The following is a 23,514-nucleotide window of genomic DNA, read 5'->3' as shown; positions in this document are numbered from 1 at the left end:
TTTAACTCCTTTTACAGTCTCTTCTTTAAATTTTTGATAAGTTAGAGTAATATTCTGTCAAAAATATCAATTAATAGTCGAAAAGTGTTTAACAAAGTGAATTGTAAATTCTTTTTTCCATTTCTTCTTAGATTTTCAAGCATTACAACAACCATAGTCAAATGTGGGGTAACCAAATTATCAACTTCATCAAAGCTATGGTTCTAACTCTTATACTTATTTGAAATTTGTCAACTTATTACTTGTAGAACTATGTTAACAATTCATATAATGATTGCCCGAGTAAAATTATATTTTTAACGTTGAATTGATAAATCTTATTTAAAACTAATAATTGAAAAAGAAATCGAATAAATCATTTATATATAAAAAAATATTAAGTAATACTTTGCATTTAAAAATGTACGAAAAATAAATTTTAAATAAATGCATGTGAAGTTTATTTAGATTTTAGGCCTCTAATTAAGATTTCGCTTTAGGCCTCCAATTACGTTGAGCCGCCCCTGTGTGGATCAAATCAAAGTGAATATATTGAGTTGGTCCAATTTAGATAAATACTTTGCTTATTGAGTCCAATTTATGTAGTTATATATCATAATTCACAAGTGACATGCATATTGATATCCTCCAGGCTTCAACACGCCTCATCATCAATTCATATCCATAGTGTCCTAATATTCACCTTTTTATAGTATTTCTCTAAATTATACATAAATATTTTTAGGATAATTTTTTTTACTTTGATATCAAACATTAGATAATAATTTTTTTTTAAAAAAACTCATTATCATCCCAAAAATCATATTTCAAGAAAAAAAATTCCTACATATCGAATCCACCCTAAGATCTTAAATTCGATTTTTCTGAAAAGATTTGGAGAGAGAAAATAAACCAGAGTTATTTGGACAGGGCACGTTGCACCGCCAAGGATTTGAAATGATTCTACTGCGACAGCCCTCTTTAAATGGGCCATCTTACATGGAAATAAGAAGAAGAAAACAAAAGGAAAAATTGAGACCAAGTCTCATTGACTCTGTCAATTGCCATAGCCGTGTTTAATTAATTTTGTACGAATTTTAGATTCTTTTTAATAAAATTATAATTATTTATATGATTATGTATTATCTTATTGCTAAAATGAAACACATAAAATAAATTAACTTCTAAATAAAAATATATGATATGCTTTTTGAGATAAAGTGCGCTTGGTAGGAAGGAAAATATTTTCCACGGAAAATATTGTTTTAAAAACAAATAAATTTTATTTATTTTCTAATATTTAATAAGTAAATAAATAAATATTATCTCAAGAGCATTTATATGTTATTTATAAAATAGGCGGAATAAATAGTAAGTTTGGAGGACGGTGCCATGGCAGAGTTGGGATGGTCAAAGTGTGGGAGTTGAATGGATTGGATAGGAGGGGAGCAGACGATAAATTTGAAATAACGCTTATACACAGGGGCGGAGCCACGTAGGCTCCAGGGTGTCCAATTGGACACCCTTCGTCGAAAAATTATACTATATATCCACGTAAAATTTTGACTTTATATTGGTATATATATAATTTGGACCCCCTAAAATAACAAAGTGATGTGCAGTGGAGTTGGCCAGGGGAGGAGGCAGCATATAATGAGGGGGTTCATCCGAACCCCCACGGTGAAAAATATTGTTATTTATACATGGTTAAAATTATTTTTTAGGTATGTATAATAGATGTTGAACCCCCTTCCACTAGTTAGTGTGTTTACTTCTCAGATTTTGAACCCCCTTATTAAAATTTCTGGCTCCGCCACTGGAGTTGGCAATAGCCTGTGCAATCCTACTCTTTGTCCCGATTTGATTTCCCGCAGGGTTGTTTTCTTTTTCTGTAATTATTTTGACTTCTTGAATTCAATTAAGTAAATAAACATGCGTAATTTTAACATAAAAGTTTAGTAGCTTAGTGGTTAATAGTATCATGAAGGTCTCCAAGACCCAAGTTTGAATCCTTTCTCTACTAACTATTTTTTTTTCAATTAAAATTGAATTATTTCCTTAAATTTTAATACCTTTTCCTTGTAGAATAAGATTTCCTTAAATTTAATACTTTTTCTTGTGGATTTTTTTCAATTAAAATTGAATTATTTCCTTAAATTTTAATACCTTTTCCTTGTAGAATAAGATTTCCTTAAATTTAATACTTTTTTCTTGTTGATTTTTTTCAATTAAAATTGAATTATTTCCTTAAATTTTAATACCTTTTCCTTATGGAATAATATTTCCTTAAATTTTAATACTTTTCCCTTATGGAATAAGGTTTTCTTTCTCTATAAATAGGAGACTCATTTACCAAATTATATCACAATATTATTAAGAATAAAATCTCAATAATTCTCTCTCTGTTTTTTCTTCTCGTTCTCTTATTTTATAAAAAAAATAACCAACTTAATATTTTAGTTTCAAGTTTCAATAGACATGAGGAATTATTATAATAGAGTACCAAAAAAAAGTTTGACTTCTCTAAGTCAACCAAATAAAGAAACAACGGTAGATCAATTAGAGATGTTGTCACATTCTTCTCAAAAATAAAGTATTGATTTAAATACTCTAAAAATGACTTGCGAAATCGAATGGATGATGAGTTTTTAGACGATTGTATAGTGCCTTATGTAGAAAAGAAAGTATTTCGTACTATTTCTAATGAGTTTATTATAAAAATGTTTCAGGATATGAAACCTCGTCGAGTACAATTGTAATAAAATATTTAAATTATGTTTTCAATAGTAGTTTATTTTCTTTATGTCAGTTTTGAATAATCACTTGTAATTCTATTTAAAATATTCCTATATTTAATTAAATGTTGCTTAACGTGATTATTTATTTTGGTAATTTAAATCGTCGTTTTTTAAAAAAAAAATTACTATTAAAAGTTTGGACACCCTTAATTAAATTCCTAACTACACCACTGCTTATACAACTTATTTTTTCTAAGAAGTTAATTTCATTAATTTAAAGAAATTTATTTTTTCTAAAAAACCATTTTAATCAATTATTTATAAAAAAAAAATTAAAAATATTTTTCACATGTGATTCATATATTAGAAGGATAGAGTAATAGTAATGATTAGCCAATTCCCTCTTAATGAAGTCAAAAAGCTCAAGAAATGTCATTTATATTTTGTTTGCCGTCCGACAGCAAAATGGTGATGGAGATATTAGAATTAGATAACCTTTTAATTCTTTGGTTGTGTAATGTTTTTTGGAAAAAAAAAAATGATGTCCTACACTAATTTATTTTATGGTTTTGTGTTAATTCATATTTTTCTCACATGGTATTAAAGATAATTTCTGATATATTCATTTTCTACTACCCTTTTCTATATAATTGCCTATTTTATTTATTTTAGTGTGGATGTCTCTCAAATCTATTCAAACTGTAAATAATATATATATATATTTTTTTCCTTATCGTTTCTTGTATTTTCCCTCTACTCTACCTCTGTAAATAATTTCAAAAAACTACTTCATGCCATATCCTTCGCTGTTGACTGCCTAGTTCAATGGTTGCTATCTTGTTAAACAGTAGTCTTGTCCCAGATAGGGATGACGATGGGGGCGGTGTGGTGTGGGGCGGTGCGGGTTGAACTTAACCCGTTAATTTATCTTTAGTATCAAACTTAACTAGAAAAAATTATTTTCATTAAGTTGTATTAATTTAATATAATAGTTACTTAAAAATTTATTTTTTAGAGGTCAATTGGAAAACATGTAAGAAATTGTATTAGTATTTTTTATTGAACCATTTCATTTACTATCTTGAATATTTTAGTAGCTTTAAAATAATTATTTTAATAAATAATATTTTATCACTCTTATAACATGTAAAAAGTTAAAAATAAATTTGAACCCACAAAAAATCACATATACTTGCAACCCGCCTCGCATTAGTTTTAAAAAAAGCTCACTTCAATCCGTCCCGCATCCCCCCATAGCCTTAAACCCATCTCACCCGCCCTGTCCCATTGCCATCCCTGGTACCAAGGTGTTGACTGGTTCGTTTTGGATCGGTTATTGGTTAAACTTAAAATCAAATCAATCTAGTCGGTTTTTAAAATTTCTAAAACCAAATTATCAAACGAAAAAGATAACCATCGGTTTGGTTCAATTTTTTTTTTTTCTATTTGAAAGTAATAAAACTTTTGATGACATATGTATCTCGATAGACACAAACACATAGTATATGAACAATTCACATGAAAATTTATTGTCAGTTCAATTAAACAATTAAGAAATAGTAGAGTTATTATTACACGAACAAAGTGATTCAATTAAGAAAAAATGTGACTATCTTATGCGAGGTAGGGTAGGTAAAAACTAAAGTAGAGGATTTTAATGGACTTGGCTTAGGATTGTAATAGTTGGACTAAAATTCAAGTGTAGGGATAGAGAAAATAGTATAGTTAAAGACTTAAGTTAATTAAAATTTAACAAAATATTTATATTTAATTATTTATGAATAATATATAAATAATTATAAAATTCATTTATCTAATTTACCGGTTCGGTTTGGTTATTTTTGCGGTCGTTTATTAGTAAAATCAAATTCAAACCAAATAGTATCGATTTTCAAAAATTTAAACCAAACATAATCAAACCAAACCAAATATCAATTTTTTTAATCGGATTGCGATTCAGTTTGATTTTTTAACCATAATCATGAACAACCCTAGTCTTGTCTTCTTCGTCGTAGGTCTAATCGTTGGAATCTTTTTTCCATTGTTATTTGATACATTTCGGTCATTAACATTAGCTGTATTTATTTTTTTCTATTCACTCATGATCTGGCTTGGCCAAACCAATTATGATATTGAAAGAGAGGACCTTTTCTCGGATTTTTTTTCTTGCAACTACGAAAACCACAACACAATATATATATATATATATATTTTAAAAAATAAAATAAAATAAAATAAAATAAAAAATAATTAAAATAAAATAAAATATATATATATATATATATATATATTGAAGTAATATTATTATGAATGAATTTTGATACTTTATTTATTTTTAATTTTTTTTTTTTGAATGTACACCACTAGACAGAGGATACTTTATTTTTGTGGAATTATCACTCTAAGATATTTCTTAGAAAAGTAGTCAAACGCAATTTGTTAACAAATTTTGACAAAAAAATTAAATTGGTCAAATATAATTGCTACTTTTGGAAATTGCTGAAACTGTTTTTTAAAACAACAGTTTCTAGCAAAGTTCGACTAAACAGACTTAAAAACTTATTGAGTCATTGACTCTTATACCCACGCATAGTAAAAAAGTGATTAATGTATTTAGTATTTACATCAAATTGTACTAAAGTACTTCATTATTTAACCAAAAAATTAGGTTAAAACATGTATTAATTAATTCTATATGCATAATATAGCAATAAGAGTGTAATTTTTTATTTTATTTATTTAAGAGTGTAATTCAAGAAATGTTAACAAGCTAAGAATCGAGCTAGTTTAAAACCTAATAAGTATTATAATTTAGGCGTGTTTGATACGAAGGAGAATAATTGTCACGAAAAACAAGTTCGTTTCTTCATTTTCAAACTCGTGCCTGCCTATATTGAAATAGTCTTGTATATAGGTTTTGATTTATCATTGAAGATTAAAATTAAAAAGAAAAGACATAGCACCCAAATTTTGAATGGTGCAATTTAGTAGCTAATGCAGCATTTTTGTTAAAGTAGAATGATATTTGAGCCATCATAAGAGGAAGATGGTCACATATGTTAATTTATTTTTCTAGCTAGTCATTAAGTCAATATATAGTCACTAATTAGCCTACCATAAAGAGACATTTAATTTAGATCTACAAGGAATTTAATTTGAAATGCACCAACTTATCAATCTACATGATTTTTGTCAATGTAAGTTACTACATAAAGTCGAACAACATCGTCTTTTTTAGACTAGAACTAGAATTTCGAAACTAATTATTGTACCAATTAGTTCTTAATTCTTATATAAGGGATTCATTTTCAATTCAAGACTACCTTACATTATTTCTATTATAGCACTAGTCACTAGACCTCTAATTTGTCACAAGTGATTATTGGTTTAATTTGACATTCGACAAGAGAGTTGCTCGGATAATAAGCACACCTCATTTTCAATTTAAAGATTGTAAGTTTGAGTCATCAAGGTGGGAGCTCCCATAAAAAGATTTAAAAAAAGTCCTATCGGAAATTCTCTTAATTAGTTGATAAAGATTTTTTTTAAAAGAAAAAACTTCAAATTATAAGCTACTTAATAATTAGTATATATAAAAGTCTGCCGTGCATAATAGAATACCTATAGGTATGGGTGTTCCTGGGTCAGTTATTGCTCAAAATTAAAATCAAACCAAATAATATACACTTATCGGTTTCAGTTCAAATATTTTGTTGTTAACTATACACAAAAATTAAAAAATCAATTCATTCAAAAGAGGGAAAGAAGACAACTATTTATTCAAAACGAAAAATAGTTAGAACGATTAACATTATAAAACTTTTGATCACTAAATTTACTGTGAATAAAACTTCAAAATTTACCATTTTGGCTTAGAAGGAAGAGACAGTAGTCCTAGTCCCACCAAAAATTGTCATAGACACTCATATAAATGAAACCAATAAGATAAATATTTCATCTTGAAAATTTTTACTTTCAGAAATAAATTATAAATACATTTTGATGAAAACATCTATAAGATAACTAAAATTATTTATAAAAAAATATACTATGCATGTATACTAATAAAATATATGTATAGAATTTATCCATCCGATTCGATTATTTCTTTGACTTTTTTAACAAAATCAAAATCAAATACTATCAATTTTTAAAACTCTAAAACTACACCAAAATCAAATAAAATCAATTTAATTCAATTCATGTATTTGAATTGATTTTTATCCAAACCGTATATCTCAATCTTTAGATAATGTTGCGCATATGAATCATTACTTCTTTATTTAAAATTATATTAGGGATTAGTTGGTGATGAGAAGTCATGCAGTGACTTATGCTAAATGACGCCTACCATAGGAGTAATCATAAATACGGTAGTTGTATATATCATATGCAATATTTAATATTTGCTAACTGATTAAATTAAAAGATAGTGTCAAGTCCTGCCTAGCTAGCATCTACTAGGATGTATACAGGTATACTTGATGTATATCTTGATTGCACCAACTTGCAAGTTGTCTAATTAATATAATTGTATTTTTCCGTTTAAGTGCCGTGCACAAGTCACAACATAAATCATTAATTAAGATTGACACAAACTCAATAATGTTGAATTGAAACAATCGATATAGAAACAATATCATAAAATACTACTCACTTTTTTTTTTTTTTGGGGGGGGAGGGGGTGGGGGGTTGAAAATGGAAATTAACTATCAATAAACAAGAAAAATATATGGAGTACAAGAAGATGAGGACCAATAAAGGAAGTAAGGAACAATATTATTGATTCAGTCTAAAATGAATTTTCAATAGCCTTAGTAGTTGGAATTTTTGTCAATGGTCATCTAGAAAGCTTATACTATTTCCTCGTTTGGTCATTAATTTTGAATTTCAAATAAAAATTTATTTAAATTTGAATAAAAGTATTAACATGCAGTCCTAAATTAATGTGCATTATATGTCAAGTGAAGTTTTTCAGCATATTTGACTTTCACAATTTTATTTATTTTTCAAAAGTCGATTTATAGGTAATTAATGATAAAACATCTTTTTAACTTCCGCTGAGGTCACATAGTTTCTTTTTCAACTTAATCTTCAAGATATGTTTATTTTTCAACTTCGACTCACATATTGTTTTCAATAAGATACATAATCATATTTCTTTTTGAATAGCTTCTAAATTATTTAAAGTTGCTTGTTGATGGACTCAGTCTTTTCTAGTTCGTTCCATCATTAACCATAACATTGAATAGTGCAAGAATTAAACTTATAAAAAGTAAGTGACTTCATTTTAAGTTAAGTATTAATCAAGTGTCTAATTTTATACATTCGTCGCTTATATTAGATTCACTGATGAGCAAAATCAAAAGTGCGTTTTTTAGTAAATTTATGAAGGAGATTATTGAGCTTTGGGAAAAAGGGTCAGATATACCCCTTAACTTTGTCATTTAAAGTTGATATACCTCTCGTTATGAAAGTGACTTATATATACCCCGTTGTTATACAAATGACTCGCATATACCCTTTTCCTCTAACGGAAGTGAAAAAATTCATTTTAATTTAATGTTTTAAAGAAAAAAATATAATCCATATGGGTATATTTAATCCTCCCTCACACGTACATATTTTTTTTATTTCAATGACTAATTTAAATTTATTATTTTGATGGTCAAATTTATTTATGTTTCACTAATTTTCTTGTAAAATCTATTATAGATGACCCAATTTTTTTTTCAAATTCAAAAACTAAATTACAATATAGCTGAAAAAATAGTTTTAAATTATAATATAGCCACAAAACAATTAGTTTTAAATTTTTTTCTTTACACTAAAGAATGAAAGAAGAAAAAAATAAGAATAAGAAACTCAAATAATGATAATCAAAAAAGTCAAAAACAATTTATGTATGAAAAAGATTAAAATATACGTTGAACTTTGCTAGAAAGATCATATATATATATATATATATATATATATATATATACTAGATAATTTAAGGCCCATGATACGGGCCCAATATAATTTCACATATTTTGTTGGAAAAATTACATAAATTCACAACTTAAGATATTATAATCCTCTCTCGGATACATCCTTATTTCCTCTCGGATACATCTATTCCCTCTCGGATACATACCTATCCCCTCTCGAATACATCCCTCCCCCGAAGTAATGTGTCATTTGCAATGTATTGGACAACCAAGGAATGTATTCGAGAGAAATGAAAATTTTGAAATTTTTGTAATTGAGGAAACTTCCCGGATATGATGTAAATAGCCTTCAAAGATATGAGATTTCTATACTTTATACTATTTTTTTCTTTAGTAAACAACTTCAATATATTACTTTATAATCTATTTCAAATGGTCATACGACCTAAATTGAGAAAGTTGAATTCTAAAAAATTATATGCAGCAAGGAAATAGAGAATTGTGTTAGATTATGAGTTAAAATATTTCGTGTTTGAGGAATATATAAAATGTTGATATCTTTGAAAAATTTCATTGATCTTCAAATATATTCGCAAGTGGTATCTATTTTCCACAATGTTATTATCTTCGTTTTGTAATATTTGCACCATAAGCTTTGCATATGATAATATGATCAATCAATTCGTAAAGATTGATTTAAAGTCTTTCAAATCTCTATTGCTTCAACTTAAGTATACTGTGTTTGCAATTGGCTTTGTCGATGAATTTTGTGATACATTTTATTATTGTCTTCGAAAAATAAAAATACTTAAAAAATTGATTTTTAACTTCACAACAATAAAAACAATCAAGAAAGCAACTTTATTTCTATATACAATAACAATTATCGTAATGATATATTCTAAACTACATTAATTAATTTTTTTTGATACTACACTCTTAATATCATGCAAAAAAAAAAAACCCTAAATCTTACCCCTACAAAATAACCAATATACTTTTTTTTTCAGGTTGATTTTTCCTAATTCATTTATTTTTTAGTTTTTTTATTCCTCTATATTTCTCAACTAAGTCTTTTTCTATTGACATTTTCTTTTGTTGTTCTTCTTTATTTTTTAACTACTCATTTTTCTTTAGTTTGAATTTTAATATTCATTAGAATTTGAATGTTAAACGTTTTCCTTGTCAAATTTTCTCTGTTAAATAGTTTATCATATTTGATATTAAGAAAATATATAAATAAATTTTTTATATTTTTTAATCTTTCGATGAATACATTATCGAATTATTAATTTCTTGATAGTCAAACATTGTTCATTCTTTTAGTCACGAAATTTGATATTTTCTTCAAATTAATTAAAAAAATATTGATACGTCATTTTAAAGACTATTTTAATAATCAAGATACGAATTTAGTGGTCATATTATGTAACATAATATTAAAAATATTTTTACGCAATAATCCTTTAAAGTATTTCTAAGAACAAAATATTAACTATTCAAACACATTTTATTTTAATTAGTTCAAAATTTTATTTCTAAAATATGTCAAAACAAGCTTAGTATTATTGTTTGTAATAAGTTAACTAATAGAAACTCTTTATTTTAACAAAATTACAATAATATCCTTATGGGCCCATAATGAAAGTTAAGACATGTATGGATTCTTCTAGATTTTCATTTACCATTAAGTATACAATTATTATTTTTACCCTTAAATGATGTTAAAATTACTAAAATGTCATTGGTCGTCCTTCTCATCGCTCATCTATATAATAGAATATACCTCTACATGATTTAAAAAAAATTTCAAATTAAAAAATATTAATTTAAAACTAATTTTTTCACTTCCGTTAAATGAAGGGCATATGTGAGCTCATCTTGTAACGGTTGGGGTATATGTAAGCCGTTTGTATATATATATATATATATATATATATATATATATATATATATATATATATATATGAATCATTCATAATGAGGGGCATATCAGCTCTAAATGACAAAGTTGAGGAGTATACCAAGCCTTTTTCCCTTGATCTTTTAGTCAGAATTGGATTCAATTCGTTGGCGTTTGAACCTTTGAACTATGAAACGGGCTGCTCTCAGTCAGCATTTATCGGGACCCATTAATTCATGTTTGGGCTTCTGGGGTTGGCCCTTACATTACTAGCCCTTTTGTGATCTGAGGCCATGATTGGGCTCTAGCCTCTTAAAAGAGGGTGAATTGCATGTATCGCCCATTTTAGGCTGATTAGTTATAAATTAAGGAAATTAGTGATCATCCATTAAAGAAAGAGCAGAAAATTGATGTAAAATTGTATTCACTTGTCTTTTGTTATATATTTGTTACAGTTGAAATATCTATGATGCATCCTCAGTGACTAACCCTTTTTAATGCTTTACATAATAATGACCGAGAAAGATATATGTGTTGTAAAACTAAAGCAAAACACGACAAGAAATATAGAAGATGAAAACAATAGAAATATAGAGACAAGATATGAGAGTATTTCTTATTCTTCAAAGTATTCAAGTACATACAATATGAATCCTTATGCCTCTATTTATAGTGTAACATAGAGGCATACAAAAAGTTAGTCATAAACATGAATATAATGCAGGATGACAGGATGTTATGGAGGTGAAATGTTACAAGAATAATAGTCATAAAGGTGGAGGTTATCTTCGTAATGGATGGAAGTATTGAGATAATTAGTCATAGTAACTTTTTGGTGTAGTGGACATTCATATCATAATATTTTATAACAATATGAAGTAGCAAATTAAAGGAGAAACTATTTTATTTCAAGTTGCTTACACTGCCTGCCTATAAATTAAACTCGATGCAAAGTTCCTAGACGCAACAAATTATATAAAAATGCCCTTATGTATTTCTTTTAATCATGCCACTTTTTTTTTTTCCGGTCTACAGCTGTTTATTTGAATAAATATCTAATGACGTTATTTATATTTTATTCATATTGAGTTCCGTTTATTTGATAAAGTTTGATTTTATTGATGTAGGATCAAATTATCAACATCTTCTAGCGCCTTTAAAGTGACATAAAACTTTGGAACGCAATCACGTAGATGAAGATGTTTAGAATTCCAAAAATACCCTTTAGCAACGTAAAGCTCCAGATCCATGTGACCAAACTGCTCTCTGAACAAGAAGTGAAGCTTCCCGATCCAATCGTCCATAGCCCCACCAAAGATGACTCTGCCTTGGTCTTGAGGAAACGACCGGTCAATCCTACCAACCGCTAATTTTGTCTTCTCTTACAGTGAAGTGAACCGCCGGTCAACACCATGTTTTCCAATTCCAATTTCGTCACCAAACCCATAATATGCACAAACTTTAACTCAACTTCCATTTCATTCATCTCCACTAAATATGGAGAATTCAAGTCAAGAATCGCATCTCCGGTCTGAAAATTCCGTTACATATGACTCCTCCTATCCTATCTACGCTATGGCTTTTTCATCCTTCACTTCTTCCCTCCCTAGCCGCCGCCGTCGACTTGCCGTCGGGAGCTTTATCGAAGAGTTCAACAATCGTGTCGATATTCTGTCCTTCGATGAAGATACCCTAACCCTTAAGCCTGTTCCGAATCTCTCTTTTGAACACCCTTATCCGCCTACGAAGCTCATGTTCCATCCTAATCCTTCTACTTCTCTCAAGACTAATGATATTCTTGCTTCTTCCGGTGATTACCTCCGTCTATGGGATGTTAGTGAAACTTCTATTGAACCCCTTTTCACTCTCAGTAACAATAAAACTAGTGAATATTGTGCCCCTTTGACGTCTTTTGATTGGAATGAGGTGGAGCCGAGAAGAATTGGTACTTCTAGTATAGACACTACTTGTACCATCTGGGATGTTGAGAAAGGGGTTGTGGAAACCCAACTGATAGCTCATGACAAAGAGGTTTACGATATAGCTTGGGGTGAAGCTGGGGTTTTTGCTTCGGTTTCTGCTGATGGGTCAGTTAGGATTTTTGATTTGAGGGATAAGGAACATTCGACAATTATTTATGAGAGTCCAAAACCGGACACTCCGTTGTTGAGGTTGGCTTGGAACAAGCAAGATTTGAGATACATGGCTACCATATTGATGGATAACAATAAGATTGTGATTTTAGATATTAGGTCTCCAGCAATGCCCGTGGCAGAGTTGGAAAGGCATCAGGCGAGTGTGAATGCTATTGCTTGGGCTCCACAGAGTTGTAGACATATTTGTTCTGCTGGGGATGACGGGCAGGCGCTCATTTGGGAGTTGCCAACTGTTGCAGGGCCTAATGGGATTGATCCTATGTCAATGTACTCTGCTGGAGCTGAGATTAATCAAATTCAGTGGTCTGCTGCACAACGTGATTGGATTGCTATTGCGTTTTCTAACAAGTTGCAGCTGCTTAAAGTATAAGGTGATTGGATGTTTGAATTTTTCCTGTAAGACAACAACTACTACTGCTTTAGTATCTCTTTTAATACGTGGTGGATGGGGGTGGTGCTTAGATGTTATTGTGTGTCCTTTTTGGACTTCTCAACCCTGTTATACATTTAGATAGTTACAACTTATTGTGTGACCATAGAACAAAACAGGAAAGCTAATTCAGGAATTTTGATATCCTGCTAATTCTTACTTGTAGTAGATAATGTATTAATGAGTTATTGAATGAAGGATGCCTGTTTATGTAGACTTATTGATGTAGTTCCTAATTCTTATCACGTATAGAAATAAAATTTATATTGTAGCTATTGAGTTTGGGAAATTAGCTTATACTGTAATGCAAGATGTGAAATTTAACTCGCAGAAACTTGAAGCATGGTTGAACTAGCTACTAGTTAATGCGACTTATTAGCCAATTGTGTTAGATCATCAGACATATATAGCCTTTGCTTATGCAATATTTTTTTACTAAGTAATATGGCTTTAAATGATATTAATGTCAATTGTGCTTCCACACGATGAATAGAAGAACAACAGTTGTACATGCTTTGGAACATAATGTCAGCATTGTTTTCCAGAGACCCCTGACTTTGTATACTTGTATGGATCAGTGGTAACCTATTGGTGGCAAATTCAACATGCTTTAGATTTTGACCCTCAACTTATACTTCTATTTATAGTTATTCTAAGACAATTTACGTATTTGATAAATGTATAGCTAGTCAACTTCAAAGGAACTGGTGGGGCTTTCTTATATTGCTGCAAATTGTGAATAGTGGAATTGGATCAGTATTAAAGGGATGGAGATTTTAGTATTCCGTGTTGTTTACATTGTTCTCTTCTTCGTGGCTTCTTTGCTATTGTATTTTCACTTGTTTTTTTATATGTTTTACTTGAGCCAATGGTCTACAAGAAATAACATCTCTACCTTCACAAAGTAGGGGACACACCACCCTCCTCAGATCCCACTTGTGGTTGTAGAATTACAATGGGTATGTCATTATTATTGTTAGAGGGCTGACGATGGGCATAGGATTGTTGGCAGATTAGTGTGGGAATAACCATGAAAAGATTCAAAGGTTTTTTTGCTAATGTCATATCTATTAATAGCTAAGTTGCTTGGACTCTCCAAAAATGTTGCTTCACCCGTGTCGGATCCTTCAAAAATACACTGTTTCTGGAGGATCCAACACGCACCCGTCGACATTTTTGAAGAGTATGAGCAACATATATAAATAGCATTGAGTTTGACATGCCAAGTTACATATTGAGTTTCCGAATCTGGAGACTGGAGAATGTGATGCGTTCATTTATAAAATAAAAAAATAGAATGATTATGACAAACGTGGGATATTTTAGGCACATACCGGAGAGAAAATAAATTAAGATGAGAATAAATAAATAAATACATGTTAAAAACTCAAGGAATCACTTACATAGTCGACATGCTTTAAATTAATGGCTTTGAAGCACATTTATGATTAATTTGTTTGTTGAACTTATTCAAATGAAGTTTTATGGACTGCACCAAAGTTAGTAGCAGGATTGTTTTCTTTATATGCTGCTGGGTTTCTGCTAGCACGTGAACTAGTAATGTTATCATGGAGTGTTCTTTGAGTGACAAGATACCATTAGACGTGGTCTAGTGGTATCTAGTAATGATATTATGGAGTGTCCTGTGGAAAGTGAAAACTATTCGTTAAGTTGTATAGGACGTCGTTAAACAATTTCACGTGCTCTTCATATATTCTGTTTTAAGACTTGAAACTGATATTTTTTTCCGTGAAATGTTGTCGAACTTTTTGTCTTCTTTAATTGGCTAGATATTCTCCTTATAGGTGTTTCCATGGTGCTGTAAAAGTAATTGTTACCGTAGTTTAAGTTCTGCGATTACAGGAAAATCTTGAACTACAGGAGAAAATGTAACTATAGGAGTTCCTTTGCAATTATGCAGTGTGGGAGCTTATTCGATGGAGCATAGAGACTTTCATACTTTAATTTTTTCTTATGCTAGTTGCATCGGATCTAGAAATCTGTTACCAGTTCCGATAGAAGGAAAAGAGTAAGGTTTAGGCTTTACCCAATAGTTGTTGAACCCGAGGTTGGTAATAAACTGAAGCTGCTCAGTCTACATTTGGATAATAGTTTCTGCAGTTGCAATTCTGACAATCTTATATAACTGGTCGGAATGAAAATTTCAACTTTGTTTGATGCAATCTATTGATGCATTTTTGTTTGAGCCATCTTGGACCATATTGTTGGGCATTATATTATATTTCTGCAGTAGCAGCTCTGTTTCTTATTTTTCATTTCTTGATTTTGTGTGATGTCACTTTTTGAAAAGAGGCGATTCTCGAAATGAAAATTAAATAGTAATACTAATGAAATTGGACCTAAACCAAATGGCCCAATAAAGTATTAACTCTTCTGGGGGCCCAAATAAGAACTGAAGCCTCCAGATCAAATCATCCATAGCCACCAAAGACTAATCTGTCTTCGTCTTGTGGAAGCGAAAGCTAGTCAATCCTGCCAACCACTAACTTTTCTTCCCTTCGAGCGAACTGCCAGTGAACACCATGTAAGCTCAACAACATGTTTTCCAATTCCAATTAATTACCAAACCCATAACACACCCACGTACATAACTTCAACTTCAATTTTCCCCAATTCATCCTCTCTAAAAATGGAAAAAAAATCTGGTAAAAAATTTCATCCCCGATCTGGAAATTCCGTTACATATGACTCATCCTACCCCATCTACGCCATGGCTTTTTCCTCCTTCACTGCTTCCCTCCCCAATTGCCACCCTCGAATTGCCATTGGGAGCTTTATCGAAGAGATCAACAATTGTGTTGATATTCTCTCTTTCGATGCACATAACCTAACCCTTAAGCCTATTCCGAATCTCTGTTTCGAACACCCTTATCCACCTACGAAGCTCATGTTCCATCCTAATCCTTTTGATTCTCTCAAATCGAATGACATTCTTGCCTCCTGCAGTGACTACCTCCGTCTTTGGGAAGTTGGTGATACTTCTATTGAACCCCTTTTCACTCTCAGTAAGAATAAAACTAGTGAATACGTTGCCCCTTTGACGTCTTTTGATTGGAATGAGGTGGAGCCCAGAAGAATTGGTACTTCCAGTATAGACACTACTTGTACCATCTGGGATGTTGAAATAGGGGCCGTCGAATCTCAAATTATAGCCCATGATAAAGAGGTTTACGATATAGCTTGGGCTGAAGCTGGGGTTTTTGCCTCCGTTTCTGCTGATGGGTCAGTTAGGATTTTTGATTTGAGGGATAAGGAACATTCGACAATTATTTATGAGAGTCCAGAACCGGGTACTCAGTTGTTGAGGTTGGCTTGGAACAAGCATGACTTAAGATATCTGGCTACTATGTCGATGGATTGCAACAAGATTATGATTTTAGATATTAGATCTCTAGCAAGGCCTGTGGCAGAGTTGGCTAGGCATCAGGCGAGTGTTAATGCTATTGCTTGGGCTCCACAGAGTCGTCGACATATTTGTTCGGCTGGGGATGACGGGCAGGCGCTCATTTGGGAGTTGCCAACTGTTGTAGGGCCTAATGGGATTGATCATATGGCAAGGTACTCTGCTGGAGCTGAGATTAATCAAATTCAGTGGTCTGCTGCGCATCATGATTGGATTGCCATTGCGTTTTCTAACAAGTTGCAACTGCTTAAAGTATAAGGCAATTGGATGATTGAATTTTTCCTGTAAGCCAACAATTATTACTGCTTTAGTATAATTATTAATTTGTGGTGGAAAGGGGTTAGAGCTTAGATGTTATTGTGCGTCCTTTTTGGACTGCTCGATCGTGTTATACATTTAGATAGTACAACTTATTATGTGGCAAAAAAACAAAATAGGAAAAGCTAATTCAGTAATTCTGAAATCCTGTTGATTTCTGCTTGTGGTAGATAATATATTAATAAGTTATTGATGAAGTTTAGTATGTTTTTAAGCTGTGATGGAGGGGGTTGGAGATTAGATTTTGTTATGTGTCCTTTTTAGACTGCTCAACTATGTTATACATTTAGATAGTTACAACTTATTGTGTGTGGCAATAGAACAAAACAGGAAAAACTGATTTAGTAATTCTGAGTCCTGTTGATTCTTGCTTGTGGTAGATAATGTACTAATGAGCTATTGAATGCAGGATCCTGTTTATGTGGTTTCACTTATTGATGTGGTTCCTAATTCTATTTTTTTTTTTGAGGAACAAGTAACTGTGTATTCACAAAATTCCATCATCCAAGCAATGATAAGAGTGAGCACTTGCATCCCATAGGGTAAAAAATAGAAGGCCAGAAGAACTAGTCTATGGAGCTTTACAATTTCCCTATAAAATCATCAAAAAGTTCTATATCCCCCGCCATATCCTGTTTACACCAAAAATATAGAAGACTAAGGCAATTCATTCTGATTTTTTGAATGTTGTTGCTTTTGTCTTCAATGCCTCTTGCATTCCTTTCCTTCCACAATGTCCACCAGATGCTTGCAGGGATCAATTCCCACCAATCCTCTTCTGACTCTCTTCTTCCAATCTCTTTCCAGCAATCCATCATACTTTTAGTAGTTTTGGGAACCACCCAACTCACTCCAAGTATACACAAGAACATGTTCCACAGATTTGCAGCTCTTTTACAGTGTAGAAATAGATGGCTATTTATTTCAGCATCCTGGTCACACATAAAACATCTTCAGCAAATCTGTCTACCTCTTCTTTGTAGTACTTCATGAGTCAAACAAGCTTTCCTGCAAACTAACCACACGAAACAAGAAACTTTTAAGGGGAGTTTGGCTTTCCAGATTAGTTTCCAAGGCCAATTCCTAATCTGCAGTTGCCAGTATTTCTCCTCCAGTAGCATGACTTCACAGTGAACGCACCCTTGCTGTGAAGTTTTCACACTGGTCTGTCAGGTGCATTGGTAGTTCCATTGAAATCATTTATCACCATAAGAAAATCTGCAGCTCTTTGAACCTCCCAATCATTTAGTGCCCTTCTGAAGTTGAAATTCCAACCTTGTATGCTACACATCTGAGCTATAGTGGCCCTATTCTGTTGGCTGAGGAGGAACATATTAGGGAAGAGAGATTTCAAGCTCCTTTCACCTATCCAAAGTTCATTCCAGAACTCAATCTTCACGCCATTACCGACCTTGAATTGAATATTTTTTTGAAACTGGTGCCTGAGTCTCCGAATAGTCTTCCAGACACTACAACCAAAAGTTCCAAGGACGTCTTCAGTGATCCAGTGACTTTGAAGTCCATATTTCTCAATGATGATTTTTTTCCATAAAGGCATATCTTCAGCACAGAACCTCCATAACCATTTTTGCAAAAGACAAGAGTTTTGGAGGTTGAGTTTCTTGATACCTGCTTCTTGTGAAGTGTTACAGTATCCCATTTTACAAGGTTGTAACCTTTCTGCTCCTTGTTTCCATTCCACAAAAAAGTTCTTCTGAGCAAATTTATTCTCTTCACAATACTCTTTGGTATAGGAAATAGGCTCATCATATAGGAAGGAAGGGAATCCACCACAGATTTGACTAGTGTTAATCTCCCTCCTAAGGACAAATACTGACTCTTCCATCTTGCCAATCTCCTGTCACATCTCTCTGGCACTTCTCTCCAAACCTCTATCTCTTTGTTCTTTGCACCCAGGGGCATCCCTAGGTACTTTGTGGGTAAGGCAGCTACCTGGCATCCAAGATTACTTGCTAATATCTTCATATTATCAACTTTGTTCACTTGGTAAAGACAACTCTTTTGCCAATTAACATGCAGTCCAGAAATGCCTTCAAAAATAGTAAGGATAGGCCTAATATGTCTAATCTAAGATACTTCAGCTTCACAAAATATTAGTGAGTCATCTGCATAAAGCAGATGTGTGACTCCCCTTTCATCTTCTCTACGTCCTTGCACCTGAGCTTGGAAATCCTTTGACCAACCATTTGCCCTTGCCCTCCTGATCATGTGGTTGAGCCCCTCCATAGCTAAGATAAACAAAAAAGGTGATATAGGATCACCCTGCCTCAACCCCCTCTCAGACGAAAAGAAGCCTTCATTATTGCCATTTATAATCAGAGAGAACCTTACCGTAGAGATGCAGAAACATATCCAGTTGATCCATTTTTTACCAAAACCCATGTCTTCTAGCACCTTCAGTAGAAACTTCCAATTAACATGGTCATATGCCTTCTTTAGGTCAAGTTTGCATAAGATCCCTGGAAATTTTTGTCTCTCAGGAATCCACTAATTCATTTGCTAAGAGAGCCGCATCCATAATCTGCCTGCCTTTTAGAAATGCCATTTGATGTTCATTTACTAATTTCCCCATAACAGACTTCAACCTTTCAGTAATAAGCTTGGAAAGTATCTTGTATACACTTCCTATTAGACTGATAGGTTTGAAATCCTTAAGCTCCTCAACTCCAGCTTTCTTTGGTATCAAGGCTATGAAGGTGGCATTGAAAGACTTTTCAAATAACTCTTTCTGATGGAACTTATGAACAGTTTCTAGTAGATCCTCCTTCACAGTGTCCCAACAAACTTCAAAGAAACTCATTGTCAAACCATCTGGGCCCGGGGTTTTGTCTCCATCACATTGCTTGATTACATTCAGCACCTCTTCTTCAGAAAAAGGTCTTTGAAGCCAATCTTGTTCCTCTTGTGAAATGGTTGGGAAATCTATCATGTCGAAACCTGGCCTCCAACTTTCTGATTCTGAGTAAAGTGTTTTATAAAACTCAACCATAGCAGTCTTGATTTCATCAGGCTTTACAATTTCTTCTCCTCTAACCACTAATCTGTCAATAGTGTTAAATCTTCTGTGAGCAGTTGCCATTCTTTGGAAAAACTGTGTTGTTGTCACCCTGCTTCAACCACAACACTCTGGATTTCTGTCTCCATTTTGCTTCCTCATTTTTAGCCATATTTTCCAATTCAACTACAATGGTTGCTCTTACCATCATTTCTTCCTTAGACAAGTCCCTGCTTTCCATTGTCAGATCAATTCCTGCCAATTCTTCTAGTAAACTGTTATATGTATAGAAATAAAATTTGTATTGTATAAGTTGAGTTAAGAAAATTAACCCATATTGTGATGCAAGATGTGAAATTTAACTCATAGAAGGTAGACACACACTTGAGCTAGTTACTAGTTAATGTGACTTTTTAACCAGTTGTCGGATTATCAGACATATACATCCTCCACTTATGCTCTAGAGAATTCCACTTAAAATGGCATTGAGTGACATTTTTTAATGAAGTAATATGACTTTAAATGACATTAATGACAATTGTGCTTCAAAATTATGAATAGAAGAACAAAGATAATACATGCTTTGAAACATGATGTCAGCATTGTTTTCTGGAGACCCTGGCTTTGTGTATTTGTATGGATTAGTGTAACCTATTGAAGGTAAATTCAACTTGCTTTAGAGTTTACCACTTAACTTATACATCTATTTATAGTTATTCCAGGACGATTTTCATATTTGATGATTGTATAGCTAGTCAACTTCAAAGAAACTGGTGGGGCTTTCTTATGTTCTTACAAATTGTGAATAGTGGAATTTGTTCAGTATTAGAAGGTTGAAAATTTCAGTATTACATATTGTTTCCTGCTTCATTTATCATATCATTGTCATTGCTATTGTTCTCTTCTTTTTTGTTTTTAGCATTGCTTCTTCGTCGTTGTATTTTCTTTACATACTTGTTTTTTAATATGCTTTACTTGAATCGAGGGTCTATCAGAAACAACCTCTCTACCTTCACATGGTAGGGGTAAGGCTGCGTACACACCATCCTCCTCAAATTCCACTTGTGGTTTTGAAATTATACTGTGTATGTTGTACATTACTAATTTCAAAAACAAAAAATTATACTGTGTATGTTGTTATTGTTAGAGGGCTGAGGATAGACATTGGATTGTTGGCAGATTAGTGTGGATAGAACCATGAAAGGATTCAAAGTTTGTTCGCTGATTTCAAGGGATGAAGATAGGCATAAGATTGCTGGCAGATTAGTGAGGATAAAACCATGAAAGGATTCAGAGGTTGTTCGATGATTTCATATCTATTAATAGCGTCGAGTTTCCAACTTTGAAGACTAGTGAATGTGATGTGTCCAATTATAAAATCAAGAAATAGAATGATTATGATAAAAGTTGGAGATTTTAGGCACATACTAGAGAGAAATAAATTAAGATGAGAATAAATAACAAATCAAGATTAAAAGACACTAGGAATCACTTACATAGTCCATAAGCTTCAAATTGATGGCTTTTGAAGCACATTTGTGCTTAATTTGTTTGATGAACTTATTCAAATTAAGTTTTATGGACTGCATGAAAGTTAGTAGAAGAATTGTTTTCATTATATGTTACTGGGTTGCTGTTAGCACGTGAACTAATAATGTTACCAGTACTTTGAGTGACAAGATATCATTAGATGTGGTCCTGTCAAAAGTATAAACTATTTGTTAAGTTGCATAGGACACAGCTAAACAGTTTCATGTGCCCTTCATAGATTTTGTTTTAAGACTTGGAACTTATATTTCTTTTTTCGTGAAATGCTGTCAAACTTTTTGACTTCTTAAAGTGGGACTAAATGTTCTCCTCATTGTTGTTTCCGTGGTAATGTAAAAGTAATTGTCACCCTAGTGTAGGTTCTGCGATTGCAGAAAAACCTTGAACTACAAGAGGAAATATAATTTGAGAAGTTCCCTTGCAATGACGCAGCGTGGGAGCTATACATTTCGATATTAGTTTCTGCAGTAACATCTCTTACAATCTTGTGTTACTGACAGGAACAAAAATTTCAACTTTGTGTGATGCAGTATGCTGATTCATTTTCATTTGGGCCCTGCTGGATCATCTTGTTGTTTGAGAGATCCGATTGCTGTTTCTATGCCTTGTCATAGTTGTATTTGTTCTACATGGAGCTTCTGTTGCTCAAGGGTTGTTTATTGCTTAACAATAATCTTTTCTTTTTGTAGAAAATTCAGCTTTTCATCTGTTAAGAAATAGATTATAATTCATGGGAAATATATAAGTTAGATAAATTAATTATTTTTAGTTTAGAAGGCCCGACCTGGAAATTGGTGGCTTCATTGAGAGTTTTATCTTGGTAATTCAGTTTAATGCTTAAAAAGAGTAACATTTTAATTTACTTTCTTTCCTTGTTCTCTCTCCTGGTTTCATTATCAAATCTCAAAGAGGATTTCTGATGTGTAGCTCACAGAGATGTGTTTGATCTATTGTGGCTAGGTTGATTGAAGTCTTAATTGTGTTGCATTGCCCATTTGGGAAATATCAACTTCAAACTGTTTGTCTCTCTGATTTTCTTCTTTACCCCAATGCAAAGTCATCTTTATCAATTGTAGTAACCCAAAAACAGAGGAAATACAGTTCAGTGGTTACCATGTTCAAGGGATAGAAAATGTACTGTCATGTTGGTTGAAGATTATACATGCAGACTGACTGAATTCTCATTTCTTGACATGCAATGGAGGTAGACGAGTAATCTTTTGTAAAGTTTCTTTCGATGTAAAAAAAGTTATTCCCGAATAGTGTCTGTCTTTGTTTTATGATTTAGAGCATAACTACTTCTGCAATTCCTTTGACAGTGTATTTTAGTCTTTCTACATTACTGCAAAGCAAGAACATAGCCATAAATCTGCTGTTACTGATGTTTGAAGTGATTTTCTCTTTGAATTTGCAGTGTGGACTATTGGAGGACTTGATTTTCTACCTTCTTTGTAAGAGATGAAAAAACTTTTGCCTCTGGTCATGAAGGTGGAGGGATTATACCTATTCAGGCACTTCAGTAGCACCATTTGGAAAAATAAAATCTAAAGTTCAGTACTTTTTTTTCTATCATCTAGTAAGCATCAATTTGAAAACCAAGTGTAATGGAAAATGATAAAGGAAACTTGTTTAACTGTCAAACTATGTGGATTGAGATACTACCTAACTGTTCTTCAACATTAAGTTATTTGGAAGTTGTTATATGAATCTTTTATTAACCATTGGCTTCTCTCTATGTGGACCTATATTGCTTGGGCTCTTCAAAAATGTCAACGAATGCGTGTTGACTTCGCCAAAAATAGTGTATTTTTGGTGAATCCGATACGGGTGCGGCATCGAAAGTGAAGAGTCCGCGCTCATTCACAAATAAAAAAATTGCAAAAAAGTAAAAAAGTTCTCTGTTTCTTCATTGAACTTCCCAAATTCTCTTTGCATCATTGTTTACTTTCTTTTTTTTTTTTGAACATTTTGAAGCTAGGAAAGTTGTAGAATTTTACACTTTTGGTTGAATTTTTTTTTCCAAAAACTGAGTTTTTTTCTGCTAAAAATTCTCGAACAAATATTTTGTAGGT

The 23,514-nt window shown here is 32.0% G+C and overlaps 1 protein-coding gene and 1 long non-coding RNA gene across 6 annotated transcripts; one reads left to right on the top strand and one right to left on the bottom strand.

Annotated features, from left to right (window-relative positions):
- The first annotated feature begins 11,957 nt into the window (after positions 1–11,957).
- Positions 11,958–23,160, top strand: LOC125813876 (protein TRANSPARENT TESTA GLABRA 1). Of its 5 annotated transcripts, none has more exons than XM_049493354.1 (3): positions 11,958–12,973; positions 16,716–16,844; positions 22,857–23,160. In XM_049493354.1, exons 1-2 carry the CDS (start codon positions 12,048–12,050, stop codon positions 16,816–16,818), a joined length of 1,029 nt encoding a protein of 342 aa, XP_049349311.1. In that variant the 5' UTR covers positions 11,958–12,047; the 3' UTR covers positions 16,819–16,844; positions 22,857–23,160. The 5 variants fall into 5 exon arrangements, with proteins under 5 accessions (XP_049349311.1, XP_049349309.1, XP_049349310.1 ...); XM_049493352.1 differs by having other exon boundaries at positions 11,961–13,077; positions 16,820–16,844; XM_049493353.1 differs by lacking the exon at positions 22,857–23,160 and adding an exon at positions 21,943–22,030 and having other exon boundaries at positions 11,961–13,077; positions 16,820–16,844.
- On the bottom strand, positions 12,187–16,063 carry LOC125813889 (uncharacterized). The gene is made up of 2 exons (XR_007442097.1): positions 15,985–16,063; positions 12,187–12,242 (listed from the first exon to the last, which is right to left on the bottom strand). It is a non-coding gene; the product is annotated as an uncharacterized LOC125813889 (long non-coding RNA).
- Positions 23,161–23,514: the final 354 nt, after the last annotated feature.

Source organism: Solanum verrucosum, unplaced genomic scaffold, assembly GCF_900185275.1.
Source record: "Solanum verrucosum unplaced genomic scaffold, falcon-dt-bn FXZP01000205.1, whole genome shotgun sequence".
In the NCBI taxonomy this organism is placed as follows: domain Eukaryota; kingdom Viridiplantae; phylum Streptophyta; class Magnoliopsida; order Solanales; family Solanaceae; genus Solanum; species Solanum verrucosum.
Note: the sequence above shows the minus strand (reverse complement) of the source record. Positions and strands in the feature narration are given on the sequence as shown.